The 24197-nt window shown below is 41.2% G+C and overlaps 1 protein-coding gene across 1 annotated transcript in view; it reads right to left on the bottom strand.

Moving 5' to 3' along the window:
- Positions 1–24197, bottom strand: part of thsd7b (thrombospondin type 1 domain containing 7B) — a 789171-nt gene that overhangs the window by 466137 nt on the left and 298837 nt on the right. Inside the window, exon 5 of the mRNA XM_033024685.1 lies at positions 3202–3371. Within this exon, the coding sequence (XP_032880576.1) occupies positions 3202–3371 (170 nt within the window). The remainder of the gene's footprint in view (positions 1–3201; positions 3372–24197) is intronic.

Below are 24197 nucleotides of genomic sequence, written 5' to 3'. Positions count from 1 at the left end.
GCGTACTCATATTTTGATACTAATGAGGCATTTCCCTCAGAAAGGCCAGAAAGGTCTTTGGTGGTTGTAAATGCATATTCCAAATTTTATAGTTGGGATTGGTGTTCTAAATATAGATTTAAGGAATATTGTGGAGACTAATAGAGGGCTCATATCACCTGGCTACTACACATTCAGGGCACTTTAAGATGTAATGTCAATTTGCAGTAAACTATTACATTAGCATTGTTCATGTTATTCAAATGCACATTTTGCCTGTATGTTCTGAGGGTGCATTATAATCTTTATGCAAAATATCTAATTGTAAAGTGCCCCAAGCAGAATGTCTGATGTTATATTGAAGTAGTAGGCTAGCCAGAGAATAGCAAAACAATTAATAGAAGATCCCCTTTTCTTGGCAAACATCTTGGCATTGAAAATTAAAAAATAATTTACAATAGTGAGAAGTGAAATCATAGTCTTGGATTGTACTTCAGACTTTCGAGTTAGAAAGGTTTGTATCTTTTTCTGATCATACGAATATGCAAATGAAAGGACATATTTCTAGCAATTTTTTGCATCGATTTGAAGTATGTCTCCATGGTTAATTTTCTATCATTTTATTTTTACTGCTGCTACTATGTTACATCACATTTATGATGACATTCTTATGTCAGGGTGTAAGGGTACTAATATGTCCAGTTTGCTGCGCCTGCTCCACCTTTCAATTATTTTTAAAAGACTCAAACTCCAGTTATTCAGGTGGATCCAAGTAATTGCAAAGCGATGCTGTTGGATCACATCTCCCATGTATATCCAATCAATGCCTATATGCACCACCCATTCTTGTCACTTTTGAATTACCTATTTCCCTCATTATCCATTCATCATTAATTTTAAGTGTCAGGTGAGCAGTAAACATCTCACAAAGTATATTAGGATTCCCCATTATTTCTTGAAACAACTGGAAAGAATTGAATTCTTACTTCAGTTATAAATGGCTGAATAGCACTCAGTGTAATTTTGCAAGCATGAGAGATTTAAAAAAAAACTCACTGCCAATAACAAGAGCCTAGGTGCGATAACTTAGCTTTAATTGGACTGCTTCTGAAACTTTTTCACAAGTGCAACCAAAACGACAACTTAAAAGATTACAATAAAGGCTTATTTTGTGACACATCACTGCACTTCTTTTCCAATTATATCTTATCAATTATCTTATACTTATAATGTTACAGAAGACAACAATTTGACCAAATGAGTCCATGCCTGGTCCCAGGGAGCAAACCTATTAGTTGCAGTCCCCTTCCATTATATTCCAACAAGTTATTCCTTCTCCCAATCCCATCATCTCTCTTTTGACTTTTTTTTTTGTCATTAACCTACACAAACGGATCATTTATAGTAGCCAATTAACATATCTTTTGGATATGGGAGGAAATCAAATCATCTGGAGTAAACCTATGCATCACAAAGAGAACGTGCAATCTCTAGAAAGTTTCCAACAAGCTCAGGATCAAACTCAATCAATTCCTGTACCACCCTCAGTCTGGAAAGAATGAATAGTAAAAATGAGCCATCAAGTAAAGTTAAACATTTTATTGACACATGAAAATAGATGAAATGGAGTATGGAGAAAAAGTTTATAGTTTAGAGATAAAGCATGGAAACAGGCCCTTCAACCCACTGATTCAATGCTGCCCAATGACCACCTGTACCCTACCTCTATGTTACCCAGTTTTGCATCCGACACACTAAGAGCAACTTACAGAAGCCAATCAACCTACAATCTTTCACATCTTTGCAATGTGGGAGGAACGTTGGTACCACAGATACAAAGCTTTTCAAATAAGTATGGGCAAATTCAGGAAGACCGAGTACAATACTATATTTTACCTCTGCAAGAAATATAATGTCATCGCAGAATCAATTTGATAAATAAAAAAATACAAATCACGTCTTGTTTTCTCAATTTAGCATTTACCAATGCCTACAATTGTAATGATGAAATTAGAGAAAATAATGTGATTGTCGCGAGCAACTTACATTCTTACATGATGGGTAAGGACTAAAAATACAAACTAGATGACATCTTTTTAATTTAGTTTAGAAATACAGTGTGGAAACAGGCCCTTCGGCCCACACTTCACACTGGCCAACGACCACCATTACACTGTTCTATCCTACACACTAGGGATAATTAACAGGAGCTTTGACCTACAAACCTGCACGTCTTTGGAATATTGGAGGAAGCCGGAGCACCCGGAGAAAACCCACATGGCCACAAGGAGAAAGTACAAACTCCATACAGACAACCCCCATAGTCAGGATCAAACCCGGATCTCTGGCGCTGTAAGGCAACAACTCTACCTCTGTGCCGCTGCGCAGCAGTAACAAATTTGACAAATAAAAAGATTGATGTCGACTCATATCTAAATGTGAGAATTGTTTCTGATCTGGCATATTTCATGAATACATTGACTTAATACATTGACTTAATGGACAAGGAATGTCTGTACCGCAGAGGTGCAATACTATATTTTACCTCTGCAAGAAATACAAAGTCACCGCAAAATCAATTCGATAAATAAAAATTTACAAATCATTTCTCTTCGTCTGAATTTAGCATTTGCCAATGTCTACAGTTGTAATGTAATTAATTATGAATATACAGTAACTTCTTTGGCAGATACGATGTGAAATATTCTAATGCTGAAATCTTCAAATATTTTCCAATCGTCAAGTGATAAAAGATGCCATAAAACACATTTGTCATTTAATGTGTGAATCAATCTGCTATTCTAACAATTAGCATTCTTTATTCAGTGACATTACATTTTATAAGAGCTGTTAAATTACTTAATTGTATGTATGGTGCTTTATTTTGCTTCGTGAAATGTATTAAAAAAAATTGAATCAATAAGTACCAACAGAAATCTAATTTGGAAATTTTAGGTGATAAAACATTGTGTCATCAGAATATTAATAAGGAACACGACTTCAAGATGTTTAACCATCGGGCAAGAAAGACCCAGTTGACCTATCAAGCCTGATTTACATTACAATAATCAGACAAATTAAATAATACATATTAGCTGCCCCCACTTTCACCTCCCAAACCAGAGGAGAAGGCTCTATATGCATACATCCAGTTTTGCACATGTTAAGACCTCTATTCTGAAAGGAAAGGGAGAAACTGTTATATATTATTGATTACAATACCTTCTTTAAAATCTTGTTTGTTAACTTCATTTGTTTTCTGCGCACAGTAAATCTCTCGTGTCTGTATGCCACCTCCGCACAAGGCCGATTGATTGCTTCTGCGCCAGTCCTGCTGACTGAGTAGTGGAGTCACCCAGCACTCATTCCAATCTGTAGTTCTCCAAACATACCTAGTACAAAATGAAAGTGGCAAAGATTTTCCTATTTCTGAATCAATAGATGTCATAAATCAAGGAACTGTGAAAATAATACACTATTTGTAACAAATTAATTGACAGCACATTCCATTGGTACATACACCAGGCTTGCGTGGATTAGAGGGTATTACTGAGGTTGGGGAAACTTGGATGTGGAGAGGTTGTTTCCATTAGTGGGAGAGTTTAGAACTAGAGGTCATAGCCTCAGAATTAAGGAACGTTCTTTTAGGAAAGAGATGTTGAGAAATTTCTTTAGTCAGAGGGTGATGAATCTGTGAAATTCTTTGCCACAGAAGGCTGTAGTGGATATTTTTAAGGCAGAGATAGATAGATTCTTGATTAGTACAGGTGTCAGAGGATATGGAGAGAAGGCAAGAGAATGGGGTTAGGAGGGAAATAAAGATCAGCTATGATTGAATGGTGGAGTAGACTTGATGGGCTGAATGGTCTAATTCTACTCCTATTCCTTATGACTTTATGACTTTCTTGTCATCTGTCAAACTCTAATTTCACATTCTAATTCTGGTGGACACAACAACCACATTTTATCCAAATTAAATGTTTGTAATAAAATGACAAGTTCTATTATTTCAATTATTAATTGAGGGTACAGTTAAACTCTCGTGAACTAGCATCTGACCATTCAATAATACTGAATCTGGAATACTGTGTAAAGTTTTCTACACTCCATTCCAACGTAGAGGGGCCTTTGTCCCTGTCGTTCCTTTCAGTTCACCGGGATTCTTATTCTGTCTTTCAACACAGGGGCCTCATGCCTCGCCCTCCCCCTTTTCATTCACCAAGTCCCCAGTTCTGACTTCCCAGAGACACAGCTTCCTCTGACAGCTCCAGTTGCTGTACACAGTTCCAGTTAACCGGGGACCCTCATTCTTGCAGTAGTGGAGCTGCATTTCCCATGCTTTCTTTAAACAGACCAGGGTCCGGCTTCCCATCCTACTTTGATTTACAGCGTTCCCTGGGGATTTTACTGTAATACATTGTAAAGTCTAAAATACATTTTATATGTGCATGGAGATATTAGGAGGTATAACATACAATCTACTGGAAAACCCACCAATCTGGAATAATTAATATCCAAGCATGCCGAATTAATGGAGTTTTATTTAAAAAATGGAACCACAAGTTGGCGATATGCAGAGTACTGCCCTGCCGACTACAAATTCAGAAGATTCAGAAGAACCTACCAAATTACAATTTTTTCATGATTAAATTAACATTTAGATATTATGAGAATACTGCAAGCTCTATATTTGTTTTTAATTTTGAAGATCGGCAACCAGTATTTTAAAATTCATTTGCTCAGGGAAATGGAAGATTCAATGATTCAGTAATGAAGTAGGTAGTCTGCACAGTTAAGCTGTTGACAGATGTGTAATATGTTTATATTATGTTACTCAGTCAGTCAAACTGGGATCAAAGCTATGAAAGTTCCCAAATATTCAGCCTCCTAGAAAACAATGTGATATTTCATTCAAAGGCTGCACAGAGATAAAGAGTACGCGTTTCACACAAATGAAAATCCAGTCCCAAGACAGGTTGTAATAGTGGTGGTGAAAGAAGCAATACATTTTAACCACTCTGCCACAAAAATGTATTATATATTATGACAGTCAGAAAAAAGATGCAGACAGCATTTCATTGGAAGCAATTGTTAACATTACGGTAGCAACTAACATTTTCCATGAATAACATATGAACCTAAGAAAGCTATTTAGTTCTTTGAAACTACACTGCAATTGAACTAGAACAATGATCAGTACTCTATTTGTCCATTTCTCTTCCATTTCCCTTGCACAAGAAAAAACAGCTTCCTATTTTAAAGTTAAAAGTTCTACATTGACACCAAATTTTACAGCTTTTAAAGCAACAGCTTTCAGATTTCCATTATTCTGTGCATGATAATATGCAGGCTGAGACATTGCAACATGGATGGAAGCATAAAACAAGGACACTATTCTGAGGACCTGCACCAAGGCAGGTCTGGCAGAACTGATGGCAGAGATTTCATATGCACACACTTCTTGCAAAAATTTAAATGTTCACACCAATCACATCATTTTCCCCAAATCATACGTACTGACCCCAAGCAATTTCTAGATTACGGCACACATGTGCTCATTTATATATAGGAAGGAACTGCAGATGTTGGTTTACGCCGAAATGCTGAAGTAACTCAGCAGGTCAGGCAGCATCTCTGGAGAGAAGGAACGGGTGACGTTTTGGGTCAAGACACTTCTTCATATTATGCTGATACCCCCTGGTGTGCACTAAATGTTGCTTAAATCATTGTACTGCTTGAAAAACAAGGACTCCAGTTTAGATTCAGTTAAGGACGACAATGGAACACCCTGAAAATGCTCAGTAGTCCCTGAACATCCACAGCAGGATGCGAAAGGCATTGTCCAACATGCTGAAAATGGTGTAGGGTGTCTTGGAGCATGCCTTGCACATGGCTTTGACTGGAGCTTGGACCTCATTGTTTTCCTAGTGGAACTGGTGGCTATCTGCTCATTAATTTTTAAGACTAAGCATGGTGCAATGTCAGCTAGATGAAGTTTCATGTTGCTTTGCGGAATATTCAGGTCAAAAGTCACTCAATATCTGAGAAGTGCAGTGGAAATAGTCATGCAAGCTCACCTTTCTACTTTACACCTTAGACTACTTCCATTATGTCTCTGATTCTTAATGCCTTTGATTCTTGATTAGTATGGGTGTCAGAGGATGGGGGGGATGGCAGGTGAATGGGGTTAGGAGGGAAAGATGGATCAGTCATGATTGAGTGGTGGAGTTGACTTGATACGCCAAATGGCCTAATACTACTCCTACACTTATGATCTTTGAACTCCAGAAGACTGTACTCTAGAAGGTTACTGGGATTACTAATGGCATTTTCTGGGGAACAGCAGTGTCTTCATGAAGCCCAGGTCTTGTGTTCTTTTTCAGGTGATAATATTCAAATTTCCATCATTGAAATGCCAAATACATGCTCATCAGTCTGTTAGCACAGACTATTTCTACTCATGGAGTGCCAGATCCATCTGTTTGGGATATCTAAACACAGTTATTCTTGGCTACTTTTCAAAACCACCTTCTCCATTCCAAAAGAACAATTATTCATCGGTGTAGGTGCAGTGACAGCTCAGAGGGAACAGGGCAGATAGAGGTACGTAGATGAATAAATACTAAAGGAATACAAAATACCAGGTGGAGTCCCTGGCCATGTCCTTAGGACTTAGACGGATCAGCTGGCAAAGGTATTCACAGACATCTCTAATCTCTCACTACTCCATTCTGAATTCTCCACCTGCTTCAAAAAGGCCACTATAAACTCTGGTGCCAAAGAAAATAAGGTAGTGTGTATTAATGACTACCATTGGCTCTAACATCCACCATCATTAAGTGCTTCAAGAGACTGGTGATGACAAACATTAACTCCAGCCTCCCAGCCATCTTTGATCCAATGCTGCTTACTTACCATCATAACAGATCAACATCAGAAGTCATCTCCCTGGCCCTAAACTCATCTCTGGAATATTTAGATAACACGGACTCCTACATTAGATTCCTATTTATCAGCTATAGCTCTGCCCTCAGCACCATAATCCCATCCAAACAAATTTCCAAATGTCTGGACCTAGGAAGCAGGCTGGTGACTAAGGATAAGATTCATCAATAGAATTGCACTTGCAAAAGCAAGCAGAGAGTGTTCCGTAGAGTCTTTTGAGTTGCAGAAAACTTCTCTTGAAAATCTGATGTGTCATATGGATGATGAATCAACTTTCTGACGTACTGATTTGAGTCGCTGAGATAGAAAATGTAATTTTCCATGTGCTCCTGCAACCATCATAATTAAGTGAGGATCAAGGTCAATTTCTGTACAATGAAGTGATAACGGCATATATGCCAATAGGTGAGACTTGAAAGTTTAATCAGACCAATATCTAATCTGAAAATCTAATCAGACCAATAAAGACATTACAAAGGCACCCGTCATAGTCGCAGCAGGTGGCCGGAAATTGTAAACATGTTGAAAATCAAGCGGCGACCAGAAAAAGGTACGACTCTCTGGGCGACTACTCAAGACCATACAGGCGTCACCTCACGGTCGCGGTGTGGCGCCTGTATGGTCGTGAGTAGTCGCCCAAAGAGTCGTATCTTTTTCTGGTCGCCGCTGGATTTTCAACATGTTTACAATTTTCAGCCACCTGCTGCGACTATGATGGGTGCCGGCAAGTCGCCGAAAACATTGCGTAAGTGGGACAGGCCCTTAATACACCTAAGTCGGTGCATTTCTTAACACTTAAGGTATTCATTGGGAAACATGAAAATCCATGACTCCAGGCAATGTTTTTATTGATTAACAGGATTAAAGCTCATTTCATTAATGACTGTGGTTGCAATAAAATATATTAGTTTTCATTTTATTACCTAATTCCTTCATGGAGACTAAGCAGTTTGTGGATAAAATTGTGAACAAAAAAGAGAAATAATTCCACATAGTAATATCCATGCTTCAAGCAAGTACCTTGCTCTGCTGCCATTGCCTTGTTGCGAAGCCCTGAACATCATAATAAGGTGTTTGCTCATCTCGTTTGTGTTTAACTGCAAGCAAGATAATGACTGAGGCACCCACTGCTCCAACCCAATTATCTTTGCATGTTCATTGACCATGGTGCTGTAAATTTGCATTTAGTTATGAAACTGTATTCTTCTGGCAAAATCCAAAACAGAATAAACCTCTGATATTTTGAACATTACAAGTAACATTTGTGGCTGTCGGCAAGCAGTGTGAAAAAGCAGTTAATTACAATAAAAAATTATTTTGCAAAATCAGTAAATAAACCTCCCCATCCAAACCAAAAATACATATGGTAAGCAAACCTTTAAAAACTTGCTTTTTATTTAACTGAATTTGTAGCCTGCTGCAGATTTACAAATGCAAAATAACACCGGGGAAGAGAGCACAGTCACTATAAGGTATTCTCCAGGCACAGAATGCCATTAATTATATTTTTTTATCGGATTGCCAGCCAACTCAATAGGGCACAACTCATCTCTGTACATTGCTTACATATGGTACAGAAACCTGCTGATAATGATGGTCCACATCTGCCTGCTGCTGACCATTGGCAATAACCATTGTCAATTTGCTGCTGAAGCCTGATGCTCAGTAATGAGGCCCTGCCACTGGCGATGCAATGCCATCAAAAAATGCAGAGCAGTTGCTGCCGCAAGTTCAGACCTAGGAACTAGCTAGCAAAGAGCTACCTGAAGATTTGGGATTTCCATGTTTCGAACGGGAATAATGGATGAGTGGAAATCAAGCTGAGAAATGCTGTCAGTTCCACATAGATGTACTGCCATTTCTCAGCATGTTCTAACCAATCGTATTTCAAACTGCTCAGTTGGAAAGGATAATGCTGGGTGATAGTATACATTAGTATACAATCCCTCCTAATAAATAAAGCTTACATGGTATGAATACTGTCAAATTTCAGTTCATGAATAGAATATACAGTAAGTCTTTTATTAAAATCATATCAGACTCCCCAGTAACAGAATCACTGCCTATAATCAGGAATGCAGTATGTGACACTTGAGTAGCAGTATGTGACATTTGAGTTGCAAGAAGAATTTACTTGATTTATTCCGTTCAAAAACACATTAAGCTGAGAAATATTGATTTTACAATAAAGTCCACAGTATATTAGAAAGAAGAACATTTGTGTTAGTTCTCATTTTTGTGTGATTGTGATAAACCTGAGGAAGATAATCAGTAGCACACTATATACCTCGGCTAATAGATAATAGGAAAAGTGGTGCTGGACCCAATATCTACTCATTTATATGATTGCAAAAAGTTAAAATATACCAAGTAATCAATAAAATAAAATAATTTGAAATGAAAAGTAGGTCTACAGGTTTTACCACAAGCACATCTAATAATATATGAAGTATTTTGAAGAAATTCAATACTGACCAACCAGACAAACAAAATTATTGGCCAACATACAGGTACAATTTATCTTATCTTTAGAAATCTGTGCATTATGGAAACTAATTTTAATCAGAACTTAGCAGTAATTTATATTTAAATGTATAACTGGAACCAAAGTACAAAGCACAGTATATCATTTGACATCAGGACCTCATGTTCACACAGCTTAACTAATGATGCATTTGAATGCTTATGCTTAATATGTTGTTTGGTCTGAGTGGTCAGCATAGCATGTAAACTATTTTGCACAATTTCCATATTTTTTAAAACACTGTAATTACCCCACAAAGGAAAAAGCTTTATGTCCATGTATGGACATTCGGAGTTCATTCCTTAAACTCCCAAATTTGAGTTGGGGTCCTATGCAAAGAGTAGAATTAAACAGGTGTATAGGAAGGAACTGCAGATGCTGGTTTAAGCCAAAGGTAGACACTGCCTGCTGCCTGACCCGCTGAGTTACTCCAGCTTTTTGTGTCTCTTAGAATTAAACACATTTATTATTTGTGAGTAATTCTCAGTTATTTAGCATTTAGCACAGCTGCAAATAATCCCAAATAACTTTTTAGCCCAGTGAACATATATTCGGTGTGTTCTGAATATATAAAATTCAATGAAAACAGCATTTTCCTTAATGTTAATTATATTTATATAGGACCCTTCACAAGCTCTGGATTTCTCAAAATGCCTTAAGTATCTTTGAATTATGGTAATTGTTGTAGAAAATGTAGCCTTTTAAGACAATAGACAATAGGTGCAGGAGTAGCTAAGGAAGCTTTTACTATCCTTTGTACCTCATCTTTTCTCCCCGTATTGCCTTTTTAGTTATCTTCTGTTGTTCTTTAAACATTACTCAATCCTCTTGCTTCTTCGCTCATCTTTGCTACGTTGTACTTCTTCTCTTTTATTTTTATACTGTCCCCGATGTCCCTTGTCAGCCACGGTCGCCCCTTACTCCCCTTGGAATCTTTCTTCCTCTTTGGAATGAACTGATCCTGCACCTTCTGTATTATTCCCAGACATGCCTGCTATTGTTGTTCCACTGCCATCCCTGCTAGTGTATATTTCCAGTCAACTTTGGCCAGCTCCTCCCTTATGGCTCCATAGTGCCCTTTATTGAACTGTAACACTGACACCTCCGATTTACCCTTCTCCCTCTCCAATTTTAAAATACCAATTCCGATCGTTCTAGACTATGGTAATGTAAATGAATCCTATAGTAATGTAACATCTGTTATCAAATGCTAGACACTTGCGAGCTTGGATATTGTCTTTCAGAGGCCTTGTGACATGTTCATGTTTTCAATCCAAGGACACCTTATGTTTACGATTATTGTTATTGGTTAGTTAATTGAGAAATGCCAAATTTCCTTCGTCATGTGAGAAAGTAGAGGTGTTAATGTGGTTTCTTGGCTGCAGGCTGTGACTGAACAAGGACAAATTGCTGTCATATCTACACCCAAGAACAAGATCTTGTAGAAAGAAGAAACTGCAGGTGCTGGTTTACAAGAAAAGGCACAAAGTGCTGAAGTATCTTCAGCCAGCATCTCTGTAGAACATGGATAGGTGATGTATTGGGTCAGGATCCTTCTTCAGAACAATCTGCCCAGCTACCTTCCCTCATCTGGGTTCACTCACCATGGTCTTTTGGTAATTTAATTAGCCCCATAAATTGCTCTGGGGAGAGTTGAAGGGAAAATGGGAAGAATAAAATAAGATTAGTATAAATGGTGCTTGGTTGCCATTGTGGACACAGAAGATCAAAGGACTTGTTACCCTGCAGCTTACACTCTCCTAGCCCATTAAGTGATTGAAAAGGGTATCTGAAACTGAACAACAGAGACACCAGAAGAAACAAAATCTCACCGTACTAAAGCATGAAAAATAAACACCCCTGGCACAAATTCATGACCTGATCTCCTGCAAAAAGGCAAAGGAGAACATAGAGATTTCAGAGTTAATGCCTTCAAGAAAGGCAATGTCCATTTGCAATAATGACAATGAGTAGTTTCTCTACTGCCTGCCACAGGTAACATCATCACTTCTCAACCAACTCTCCTCATAGTAATAATACCTATTCGGTCTATTAAGAGGTAAAATTGATATGAACTTCACCTGGTGGAAAATCCAGGAATGAATATGAAGAATAAGTCCAACTACTAAACATGACTATTTTTTTAAAAGGCCTTCAATTCCATCAATTGAGTGAGTTTATGGAACTTGCTCAAACATGGCTTTGATGGAATTTATCTCCATCCTACATCTACAACATGATGGCATGCATCCCCTGATCTTAAAGATGGATCCAACACAGATCCACACCCAACCTATATCAGAATGGAATTAAACAAAACTGTATCATTACTTTGACCTTCTTCTCACTCTTCCTTGCAGCGACACTCAATAGTGAAGATCAGTCCAAACCAAATCAGCGATTTCTAGTGTTTAGATCATTTTTGAGCATGTCTTGTCAAACAAAGCTCCAAATGATTGTTCCCTGAAGTATACAAAAGAATTGTCCTCACAATAAACATTCAGAAAACTAATTTAGTCTATTAGTTAGACTGCACTGCACAATATAGCCCACTATCAATCAAAATCCACAAGAAGATCCTGGAACACATGGATCACATTCCATATCACACGTGTCTCCTCTCAGTGAAGCAGAGATTAATGATGAAATTCACTCCAACTTTAATTTCCACCGCTGTCAACTGGGAAGTAGAATATTTGGAGATAGAGCACTCAAACGTGGCACCGAACTCATGATCAGCAGGGTAGCTTTCCATCTTCCAGTTTGCTGAGGGGACATGGACAACTGACAACTGACACCTCAAATTACTGGAAGATCACCCCCATTGTTAACTCTGCAATATCTCCCAAATCCATTGATAAATCAAATTTGATATCCTTTCCACGACCAGTAACAACAGTATCAAGACTCTAACCACAATCTACCACCTCCATTTGATGGACCACATAATTCAGCTGCTCCATTCCGAAACCACTCCAAGCTTTGTCACCACAAAATATTTCCAGAAGGATGGAGAATATACGTGAAGGATGTTTCAGAATTACCTCAAGAAAATGTAGCACCTGGCTTACTCATGAGAATCCTTGCTTGTGACTGCTTAAAATATAGAAGTATATGCAAACAGTGGAAGGAGCAAGCAACATCCCACTCACCCAGGTACCCCACCTGTGGCAGTCCATACCGCCTACATTGAACTCTTTAGCCACCTCAGAATTCATGGCACTTATCCTTGACCCCAAGGGAATGTGAAAGAGAAATAAGAACCATCAAAACAGCATTTAAAACACACATGAACAGGTAAATAAAGAGGGAAGATTTAGCCGGATATGGGCCAAAAACAGAAAATAGGTCCAGCTTAGAGGGGCATCGTGGTTGACATGGCTGTTGGGACAAAGGGCTTGTGCCTGTGCTGTGTGACTTTATGACTGGGAACAAAAAATTGGCAAGATTTCAGAAAGCTTTTCATGGCTAAACTGTGGTTAACAAAGTGCAATAATAAAGCTGCTGCATCAGGATTGAATGATGAATTAATACGTTTTTTTTTTTTTAATGTAGACTAGTTAAAACTGTAATTAACGTGCTTTGTGATCCCTCATCTGTCCTCTGATCCCCCTCACCAGCAGACAGACCAGGAAAAGCCAACAATCAGCACCACCACAGCCAGAGGAGCAACAGTTGTGTCCAATTAGCCATGGCTGGATTGATCCAATTGCACTTCATCTGCTTCCTCCTTAAAAAACCAAGGCAATGCTAGCTGGAGGAGGAAAAGTGAGAGAAGGATGAAGAGATAGAAGGGAGAGAACATGAGGTGCCTGCCTACTACAGTATCTATGTTTCCCTTTTGCAGGCTTAGACAAAGACTGAGTTGCCAGGACAATCACAAAACTACCAGTGCCTCTTCTTCAAGACAAAGACTGAGCTGCAGGGACAAACCTGGGACTGCCAGCCCCTCCTCTTCAAGGCCAAGGTTGAGCCACCAGGACAAACCTGAGACTGCCAACGCCTTCTGTTTGAAACAAGGACTGAATTGTCAGGACAAGCCTGAGACTACCAAGTCCTCCTCTTCAAGGCAAATAATGAGTTGCCAGAACACGCTGTATACAGCCAGCATCTCCTTTGAGGTCAAGTCTGAGCTAGACAGTCAGCGTCTCCTTTGAGGCCAAGACTGAGCTGCCAAAACAAGTTAGAGACTGCCAGCACCTCCTCCTCAGAGACCAGTAGGTGTTGCATTGTCTGGGTCTGTGTGCCACAGTTGCAGGTTGTTGTACCCTCGATGTAGCCCCATTTGTGCCTTGACTGCCCGACCTCGGTTCGCAGTCGGTTGAGACATCTCCAGTTCAGCCAGTGTTCATCAACACCTGGTGGTAAGCGTCCTGCTGCTGATATGCCCATCGTGGTGGAAATAGGGACAGTGGCTAGTCTGTTCTTCCACATCTGGAGATGAGCTTCAGTTGGTGTTGTTTCCAATGGGTTGACACTGGTTAGGAAGCTCTTATGGGATTTTAACTGCCTAGGAGGGGGCACATGGTTATGTAATGGGTGTCTATGGTCTGTCAGTTGTTTCAGATCCTCTGTCCTACTTGCGACAGTTCTCCTGATGTCTGGGGGAGCGATGCCAGCCAGTAGGTAGATGTCGTTTATGTCCGTAGATTGGAGGCAACCAGTGATGCGACGGCAGCTAGCATTCAAGGATGAGTCGATCTTCTTTGCATGTGTAGATCTCTCCTAAGCAGGGCAGGCGTATTCTGCTGCAGAGAAGCAGAGTGCTAAGGCTGTCGTACGTACTTTTGTTGGGTTGGCAGCCCATTTGGCGGTGATGAGTTTGTTCAATATGTTGTTGCAGGTGCCCACCTTTGCTTTAGTTTTTTCTACATGTGCCTTGAATGTTAAGCAGCAGTCGAGTGTGACTCCAAGGTAGACTGGGTTTGCGCAATGTTTTAGTGGGAGTCCAGACCATGTGACGTGTAGTTGATGGTTAGCCTCTTGGTTCCTCAGGTGGAATGCACAGACTTGTGTTTTTCGATGGGTTGGCACGCTGCTGGTTCTCCTCATAGTATAAAGATAAACCGGTGAGTGCCTCTGTCAGCATTGTCTCAACATCTTGGAACTGTGTACCCTGTGCTGTTATACAGAGACCATCAGCATAGATGAAACGCTTAGTTACCGTCAGTTGGCTGGTCATTGATGTAGATGTTGTACAGGATCGGTGCCAGAACAATTCCTTGAGGGAGGCCGTTCTTCTGTCGTCGCCATCTGCTACGTTTCTCTCCTTTCTCGACAAAGAACCTTCGATTTTGGAGCATCATTTGTATTAGCTCGGTTAGATGCAGATCTTTTGTCATCTCGAGGATCTTGTAGAGGAGACGTTTGTGGTTGATAATGTCGTATGCTGCTGACAAATCGACAAACACTGCTTCCGTGATTTGCTCTTGTTCGAAGCCATCTTCAAGATGTTGTGTTAGGTTGAGGAGCTGGCTTGTTGTGGACTTGCCTGGGCGGAATCCTGCCTGCTCTGATATTAGGTGTTCATCGACATATGGAGCAAGGCGGTTGAGGATGAGTCTCTCAAATAGTTTGTAGGTGCGGCAGAGTAGAGAGATGGGTCTATAACTCTTCGCCTCTGAGGGGTCCTTCCCTGTACAGTGTTTGGCTGTACTGAGTTAAAATGTTCTCCGCGTGACCTGTGTCGAATTTCTCCAAGATCTTTTAACCTGAAATGAAAGCGGGGAGCCAGGTGTTTCGGGAGGTACCTTTTATTATGTCCTTTTTGGTGTCAGAGAAGTCCGCAAGAGGCATGCTGTCATGGTTCAATAGTCAGTCATTTCATTGTTATTAATGGATACTGTCTGGTGAAGTTCATGTGCTATTTCATATTGGAATTTCAATGCAAAATTTCCTGTTAGCTTAAAAAAAAAAAATAGCTGCAAAGGATTTTCTCTCATAATTATAAATTCAAGAGTTTTTTTGTCAAATGTCCCGGATGGGACAATGAAATTCTTACTTGCTGCCGCACAACAGAATATGTGAATATGTAAACATAGTACATAATGGGGGAAGAGAAAAAAAATAAAAAGTTCAATAAATAACAAATATAGTGCAATAATAATATAGTCTTTAGCAGCTCAGAGCTTATTCATTGTTCTGTCTGATGGCTGTAGGGAAGAAGCTGTTCCTGAACCTGGATGTTACAGTTTTCAGGCTCCTGTACCTTCTTCCTGATGGCAATGATGAGATAAGTGTGTGGCCAGGATGGTGTGGGTCCTTGATGATTTTGGCTGCCTTTTTGAGGCAGCGACTACAATAGATCCCTTCAATAGTGGGGAGATCAAAGCTGGTGATGGTCACAACTTTTGTAGTCTTTTTCGCTCCTGGACGTTCATCACCATAGACGTTAGTGCCACTGGTCGATAGTCATTGAGGCACGTCACCTTACTCTTCTTGGACACCAGTATTATTGATGCCCTCTTAAAGCAGGTGGAACCTCAGACCTCAAAAGTGATGTTGAAAATGTCCTCAAAAACTCCCGCCAGTTAGTCTGCAAAGGTCTTTAGAACTCGACTGGGTATACCACCAGGTCCAAGGGCTCACCCCCCTGAAGGATCTTCTGACGTCGGCCTCTGTGACTGTAATACCGTCAGGGCGAATGGAGGCTCGGGAAGGCACATCAGTGTTCTCCCTATCGAACTCTGCGTAGAACACATTGAGATCGTCAGGGAGTAATGCCTTGCTGACATTTGAGCTGCTTCCTGATTTCTCCTTGTAGGAGGTGATGGCATTCAAGCTTTGCCACAGTTGCAGTTAATTTTCCACATAATTTTGCCAGCTTGGTGAGATGCCCAATATCTGCTTGGAGCAATGTTTTGCTTGTCATTAGTGACTATGTTGCAAATTTTAAGATAACTGTGACCAGAACATATTGTACATAACACAGTTCAAATTATCTAAAATCGAATCCCAATCTTATCCTATAGGTAGCAGAGCAATGCTACAAACCTTTGCTGCTTACTTTGAACCTTGGACACTGCCAATTTAAAAAAAAAATTCAGATGAACTCCAACAATAAATTACTGGCCATGCATGTTAATAATAAACAAATCATGCCAAATAAGATCTCAAGTAGCCCAGTCAGACCCGCGAAAAATGTTCTTCTTGACCTACATGACCTTAGTACCAAATATTTCTTGTGTGTTATTAGACCTAATACAATTCTTCAAATTGAATTCCCTCACGGATGGAGCTTCAGAACTACAGCAAGAAACTGAAACCATTAATACTACCTCCTACAGTATATTGTAAACTCTGCTGAAGAATAAAACGTGTTCGGCAATTTAATAACAAGTGGTAATTCAGTCAAGCAGTTTTGTTGATATTCTTGAACTGCTGAAGCATCACTGTCAATGTGTTCAACTGAATTAATGCCTTAAGCACGATAAGACGTGCTGCTAACTACCTCACATGTCATAGTAAGTCTCTTGTATTCCTTTGAAGTACTGTAATCTGCATGCACTTTATAGAATCATAGAACATTTGTGGCACAAATTGGCCTTCCAAGTCTGCGATTTCCAAGACTAAAGATTCTGCCTAATCCTACCTAGGTCCTGTTAATAATACTTCTTCAGTGCATTTAAAAAAATATGATCAACACTTCTGCCTTTACCCAGGGCTGCCAACTCTCACGCTTTGAGCGTGAGACTCACGCCCTCAAGCAAACTCTCACGCCCTCACGCTGATCAGGAATTTCTCACGCTCAGTGGTGAGAAATTTTGTGATCAACGAAAATTTCAAAACTCGGATAAACTGCATGGTCCGCGGGTGTTGGAGAGCATGGACTGCGGGAGGGATGGGAGCAGAACCAGCGGGAACAGATGCGGGGAGCCAGGACTGGTGAGTGTTTGTGGCGCTGTCGAGTGTTTGCGGGGCTGATGAATCGCTCGCTGCAGCTCTGGCCATGGAGCACTCCGGACAGTGCGAGTGTCCCGGGCCGCGGAGCCGTCGGAAGCGTTGTGCCGCTGCCGTGAGAGTCTCTGTGCCGAAGGGACAGACACTCAAAGGGAGGTGGAGAGGGAGAGAGGGGAAGGAGACAGGGAGACAGTGGGGAGAGAGAGGGGGGTGAGAGGAGAGAAAGGGGAGAGACCGAGGGGGCGTGAATGGAGAGAGAAGAGGAAGGGGGGGGGGAGAGAGGTAGGAGAGAGAGAGGGGGAAGAGTGAGGTGGGAGAGGTGGGGGGGGGGGAGAGAGAGGGGGAGAGTGAGGTGGGAGGAGAGGGAAGAGAGGGGTGAGAGGGAAGAAAGAGGGAAGAGAGGGGATGGAGAGGGAGGAGAGGGTAGGAGAGAATGGGAGAGAGAGGGGGAAGAGAGAGGGGAGAGAGGGGGAAAGAGAGAGAGGTGGGGGGGGCAAAGAGAAAGAGGAGATAGATGCAGAGGAGAAAGAGAGAGGGGAGAGAGAGCCAGGGGGAGAGTGAGGTGGGAGGGAGAAATGGGGGAGAGAGGGTGAGAGAGAGAGAGGGGGAAAGAGAGAGAGGTGAGAGGAGAGACAGAGAGAGGGGAGAGTGTGTAGAGAGGGAGAGAGAGGGAGAGATAGGGAGGGGGGGAAGAGAGGGAGGGAGAGAGAAGAGGGGGAGAGAAGAGGAGGAGAGAGAGAAGAAAGAGAGGGGGAGAGAGAGAGTTAGGGGAGAGAGAGAGTTAGGGGAAAGAGAGAGTTAGGGGAAAGAGAGAGTTAGGGGGGAGAGAGAGTTAGGGGAAAGAGAGGGGAGAGAGAGTTGGGGGAAAGAGAGGGGAGAGAGAGGGGGAGGGGGAGGGGGGGGAGAGAGAGGAGAGAGGAGCGCCGTTGCCGTGAGAGTCTCTGTGCCGAATTCGCCCAGGTGACCAGCATGGATCAGGCTGCGGCTCGGTGCATCCTGGAGGACAGCCAGTGGCTGCTGGAAGTAAGTACCAAGCACTGGGTAGATACGGTGGAAGATAGTGGACTTCAAATGGGGGTGGTTGGTGAAAGCATCCTGCTTGCCTGCTAGATTTTCACTTACTGTAACTGCAGGAAAAATGTTCCCGATGTTGGGGGCGTTCAGAACCATGGGTCACAGTTTAAGAATAAAGGGGGGGCCAGTTAGGACTGAGATGAGAACAAACTTTCTTCACGCAGAGAGTTGTGAATCTGTGGAATTCTCTGCCACAGAAGGCAGTGCAGGCCAATTCACTGGATGTTTTCAAGAGAGAGTTACATTTAGTTATTGGGGCTAACGACATCAAGGGATATGGGGAAAAAACAGGAAAGTGGTACTGATTTTAGATGAATAGCCATGATCATATTGAATGGCAGTGCTGGCTCGAAGGGCCGATGGCCTATTCCTGCACCTATTTTCTATGTTTCTATGCTTGAGTATATGGCAATAAAACTCGATCACTTGATTTTGAAGCATTCATGCATGGTGGAGGTATAATGTAGTCATAGAGTGATACAGTGTGAAAACAGGCCCTTCGGCGCAACTTGCCCACACCCGCCAACATGTCCCAGCTACGCTACCTGCTTTTGGTCCATACCTCCAAACCTGTCCTATCCATTTATCAGTCTAACTTTTTCTTAAATGTTGGGAACAATCCTCTGGCAGCTTGTTCCATACACCCATCACCCTTTGTGTGGATAAAGTTACCCCTTAAAAAGTTACCTCTTAAAAATACTTCATACAAAAAACATTGAAATCATACTTCTACAGTGCACTAAAACATGATATTAATACATCAAATTTCAAAAGGTTTCTACCCTGGGAGGGGGGACACCCTTCTTCCACACCCTCTCCCCACTCGGTTGCTCCACTCCCTCACCGGGTACCCCCAAGGCCAGTGATCAGTGATCGCACAGCCTCCCCCCTTTCAAAAACGCTCCAATCCAATTTAAAGCATATATATTGCATTAAAGTGTAAGTTAAAAGACTCGCTACCGTATGCACCATATTGCACAATTTCAAGCTGAAAAATGCAAATGTTTCCCCCCCCCCCCCGGTCGCTATGCTCCATCGGGCTTGGTCTCTCGCAATTTCTCACTCCCAACTCTCACCCAATGTTGGCAGCCCTGCTTTACCCCACTTTCAAGCAATACATTTCAGACATTTAACATGGGATAAAACATCTTAAATTTACATTTAATCCTTCTACCAATTACTTTAAATCCATGCCCCAAGAGTTTGACTCATAGACTAAGGGAAATCATTTCTTCCAACTAACTATCCAGGTCTTTGATACTAAAACTTCATCTAGATCTCTTTAGTTTAGTTTAGAGATACAGCGTGAAAATATGCCCTTCGGCAACCGGGTCCATGCCGACCAGCAATCCCCGCACATTAACACTATTTTACACACACTGGGGTCATTTTTACATTTACCAAGCCAATTAACCTACAAACCTGTACGCCTTTGGAGTGTGGGAGGAAATCGAAGATCTTGTAGAAAATTTGGTGGCATCCGATGGCGCTGTTGATGGCTGCCTCCACCTACAGTCTGTTTGTCTTTTTATCTTTTTTTATTTTTAGTTGTTTAACGTATGTTTTTGGAGTTATTTTTTTAGTATTTTATGTGGGGGAGTGAGGTAGGGTAAGGGGGAAACCGTCTTTCAGTCACTTCCTGGCGAGCATGAGACTATTATCCGAGTCGCGCCCTCGACCCCCTCCTCACGGCCTACCAACTGGATTGGCGCGACCTTTCCTGCAGGGACCGGACCAGAGCTTCAGCAGCGGCGGCACAGCGTGGATACATCGCGGAGCGGGCGATGCCTCACCTGGGATCACCATTTGAGGCTCCGGAGTGTTGGGCCTGCTGCATCGACATCGCAGGGCTGTGGTTTGCGGAGCTCCCAGCGCGGGCGGCGCTGACCAACATCGCGGAGTCCTGGGACCCTTTGCCGAGGGCCACCAGTGTTGAATCTCCGTGCAGCTCGGCCTGTGGACTTTGGGAGCTGCGGACTCCGGTGGGAAATGGCCGATTCAGAGGTCCAGGCCGCTGAGGATGTTCTTCCGTTTGACGTCAGGGTTCCATCATTCCCGGCGAGAGGGTCTGAACATCGGGTGGCCCATAGCAGCGACTGTGGAGGGCTCGGGAGGCCACGACCACGGGTGAAGATCAGGGAGCATCAGCGAGGAGGTTGACTGGAATTTGGTGCCTTCCCTCACAGGGGGGAACTTTGGTGCCACTGTGGGGATGTTTGTGTTGTGGACTATCATGTTCTCTGTTTTTGTTTTGTTTTGTTTTTATTCGTATGACTGTATGGGAAATAGCATTTTGTTGTCTCTTACTTGAAGACAATGACAGTAAAGTTGAATCAAATTCAATCAAATCAAATCAAATCAATAACCCACGCAGATCACTGGGAGAACGTACAAACTTCGTGCAGACAACACCGGTAGTCGGGATCAAACCTGGGTCTCCAGCGCTGCAAGCGCAATAAGGCAACAACTCTACCACTGGCCACCGTGCCGCCCTTCTCAGCCTCCTCTTTTCCAAAGCAAATTATCTTATCCAATCTTTCCTCATAGCTCAAATGTTTCCAGTCCCAGTAACAATTTAGTAAATTTCCTCAGCACTTGCTCATTTTCCCCAGTGCAATCATACATTTCCTGTAATGTGTTGACCAGAACTGCACCCAATGCTCGGGCTACATCCAACTCACACATTCTCCAAACTAAATAACAAAGAAAGCATGCTATATTCCTTTTAAACCACATTATTGATCTGTCTTGCTACCTCTAATGATCAGTGATGTCTTTGTTCCTTTACACCACTCAGTATCCTCCCATTTATTGTGCATGCCCTAATTTTGCTGCATTTCCTCCCCAAAGTCATAATCTCACACCCCTTGGGGCAAAGACTATTTGCTGCTTTTTCACCCAATCAGTATTTACATTCAGTGTTCAAGATGACGTTTCACAGTCTATATATTTGTATCATGTGTAAAATTCCTTATGATGCTGCTTCTCTTTATTTCTAACATGAGAAATAGTGGCAGGACGCGCTAGATGGTCTCGGCCTGTTCCGCCATTTCATAACATCATTGTTACTGATAACTCCCGTGATGAAACGTCCTCCCTTTGGACTGCTCCGATCCCCATCACTGGTAGACAGGCCAGACAAAGCCTACGATCAGCACCACAAGCAATGCCTGGCTACTGGAAAACTCCGGCACTCCAGAGAAAGCCGAGGCCACAGCCAAACATGCCACAGCTGGGTCCAATTAGTGGTTATTGCATCAACTCACCTACACCTCGTCAGCCTTATGAACCCTTATAAACCCAGAGGCTCCAGCCAGCAGTGAGGAAGAGTCAAAGGACAGAAAGAAAGGAAGAGAGAAAAAGAAAAGAAAAAAAGGAAGGAAGGGAGGGAAAAAGGACAGGAAGAAAGAAAAAGGGCACGTAGAAGAAGAGAGAAAAAGGATAGGAAGAGAGTAAAAGGAAGACAGGAAGAGTGAAAAGAGAGGACAGGAAGAGAGAAAAGTGAGGACAGCAAGAGAGAAAAGGGAGAGGAGGAAGAGAGTTGAATCAAATTCAATCAAATCAAATCAAATCTAGAAGCTAGTCTTTTCCCTCGGGCAGTTTGATAGGCACATTTAACCTCAAGAGTCACAGCTGCCTTATTTAAATTTTGGGTATTTATAGTCCAATCAAAGCACGTTTAACATTGAGTTGTCTGCCAGTTGGCCAATCACGCGCCTTGTTTCAGGCTAGCACACATCATAGCTGAGAGGGCTTCACTGATGCCTGTTTTACTGGAGATTTCGATGAAGGTTCTTTGTCGTGGAAACTTGCAGCAGGGTAATTGAATTTAGTGAGAAAAGCATTAAGAAGTCTGAAAAATGTGCAGCTAAGTGGATAGATGTGGAAGAAAGTCTTGAAAGCAAAGTCCCTGCTGAGCACAAAGTTGTGAAACTTTGTGAATCAACTCAAACTGAAAGGTAAGATCTAAAGTCTGAATTTATGAAAATTAATCTGTATGGACTTTAATTAATTTAATTGCACCCTTTATAATGTGAAAAATATGAGATTTGGAGGCTGTACATTCACTCATACACTCATTCATTCACTCACTCATTCATTCCTTCATTCCTTCATTCACTCACTCATTCATTCCTTCATTCATTCACTCACTCACTCACTCATTCACTCACTCATTCATTCACTCATTCATTCACTCACTCATTCATTCATTCATTCACTCATTCATTCACTTATTCACTTATTCATTCATTCATGAAGTTGAGGGCCTAAACTATATGTATCAATAACAAGGTAAATTAAACATTTTCACTAATGCCAGCTTGTTGTAGAGTAATAAGTCTTAATCATCTAATCTCGGAGCTGCCTGCGATAACTTACCGGGAAAAAGGTGCTCCGATCGCGGGGCCTATGTATTTAACATAGTGAAGCCGCGGTCTCAATTAAAAAACGGCAGATTCGCGAACGAGCGGGTGGGGGAGGGGGTACATAGTGCCGTCCGTAGCGGCCGTTTCCAGGAAAACGGAGGAATATATCTATCTGGAATATATATATAGGTATAATAATATATTATATTATATTATTATATTATTATACCTATATTACTATCTGGAATATATATAGGTATAATAATATATTATATTATTATACCTATATTATTATCTGGAATATATATAGGTATAATAATACATAATATTATTATACCTATATTACTATCTTGAATATATATATATAGGTATAATAATATATTATATTATTATACCTATATTACTATCTGGAATATATATAGGTATAATGATATATAGTTTAAATGGACTGCAACACGGAAATAGGCTGCCCATCGTGTAATATGGGCATTGGCCACTAGATGGCGCTTACTTTCCCGATCTCATTTTCTAATTAGTTTAATTAATTAATGTGCAACTTTCGGCAATGACGAGTTATGACTTCCTTCTCAATTATATTTCATCTAAATCTGTGGAAAATCTCATGTAGTTTGGTGACTTGGGTCACAAAAACTGATTTCTAGACACATTTTTGATGCTCGGCCCACAGCCTATGTATTTTTCTGTTCTGCGCTGTCTCCCATGACTTTAATGTTAAAGCTCACTCTCAGAGGCTGCAACACCTGCAGAAATAATAGCCAAGATCTCTTATATTCAAACCTGCTGACATATTCATCACATCCCTATCTATCAATCCCAATCCTATAGAACCCTGTTTTCTCTTACTTCACACATAATTACTACTCTCCCATTCCCTCAAACAGCAGCATCCCAAATCTATCAACAATATTAGTTCTGCAGTTCAAGGATTACAAGGATTGAGCTAAAAACAAAACATCCTTCATTGAGACAATCAACACATTTAACGCCAGGGTCTTGTGCATAGCATGTCATACTGCATGCCAGGTAACTCTCATATTCATATATTGTTAAATTGTGCTACACGTGCTATCTCGGTAATACACCATCTAACTACATCCATTCAGACTGCAAACATCAATTTTCAATAGAAGCTGGAAATCAAACAAACTTGTTAAAAGAAACAAATTACTACTGAATTTTGTAGCATTTTCAGGAGTTTTTAAATTACAATCCTATTATCCTTCTCTCCAATATTAAACTGTTTTGAAATTTAATTTGTTTTGGGTATTCACTCCATTAGCTCTGGTTCCACAATTGCACACTTTAATGTCAATTCTAACAAAAAGCAAATATTCAATAAAGTTTAAGAGGAAGAGGCCTTGGCTGACCTAATTTTAATGGGATATCAT

Source organism: Amblyraja radiata, chromosome 7, assembly GCF_010909765.2.
Source record: "Amblyraja radiata isolate CabotCenter1 chromosome 7, sAmbRad1.1.pri, whole genome shotgun sequence".
Classification (NCBI taxonomy): Eukaryota; Metazoa; Chordata; class Chondrichthyes; order Rajiformes; family Rajidae; genus Amblyraja; species Amblyraja radiata.
The sequence above is the reverse complement of the archived record's forward strand: the minus strand, read 5'-3'. Positions and strand labels throughout refer to the sequence as shown.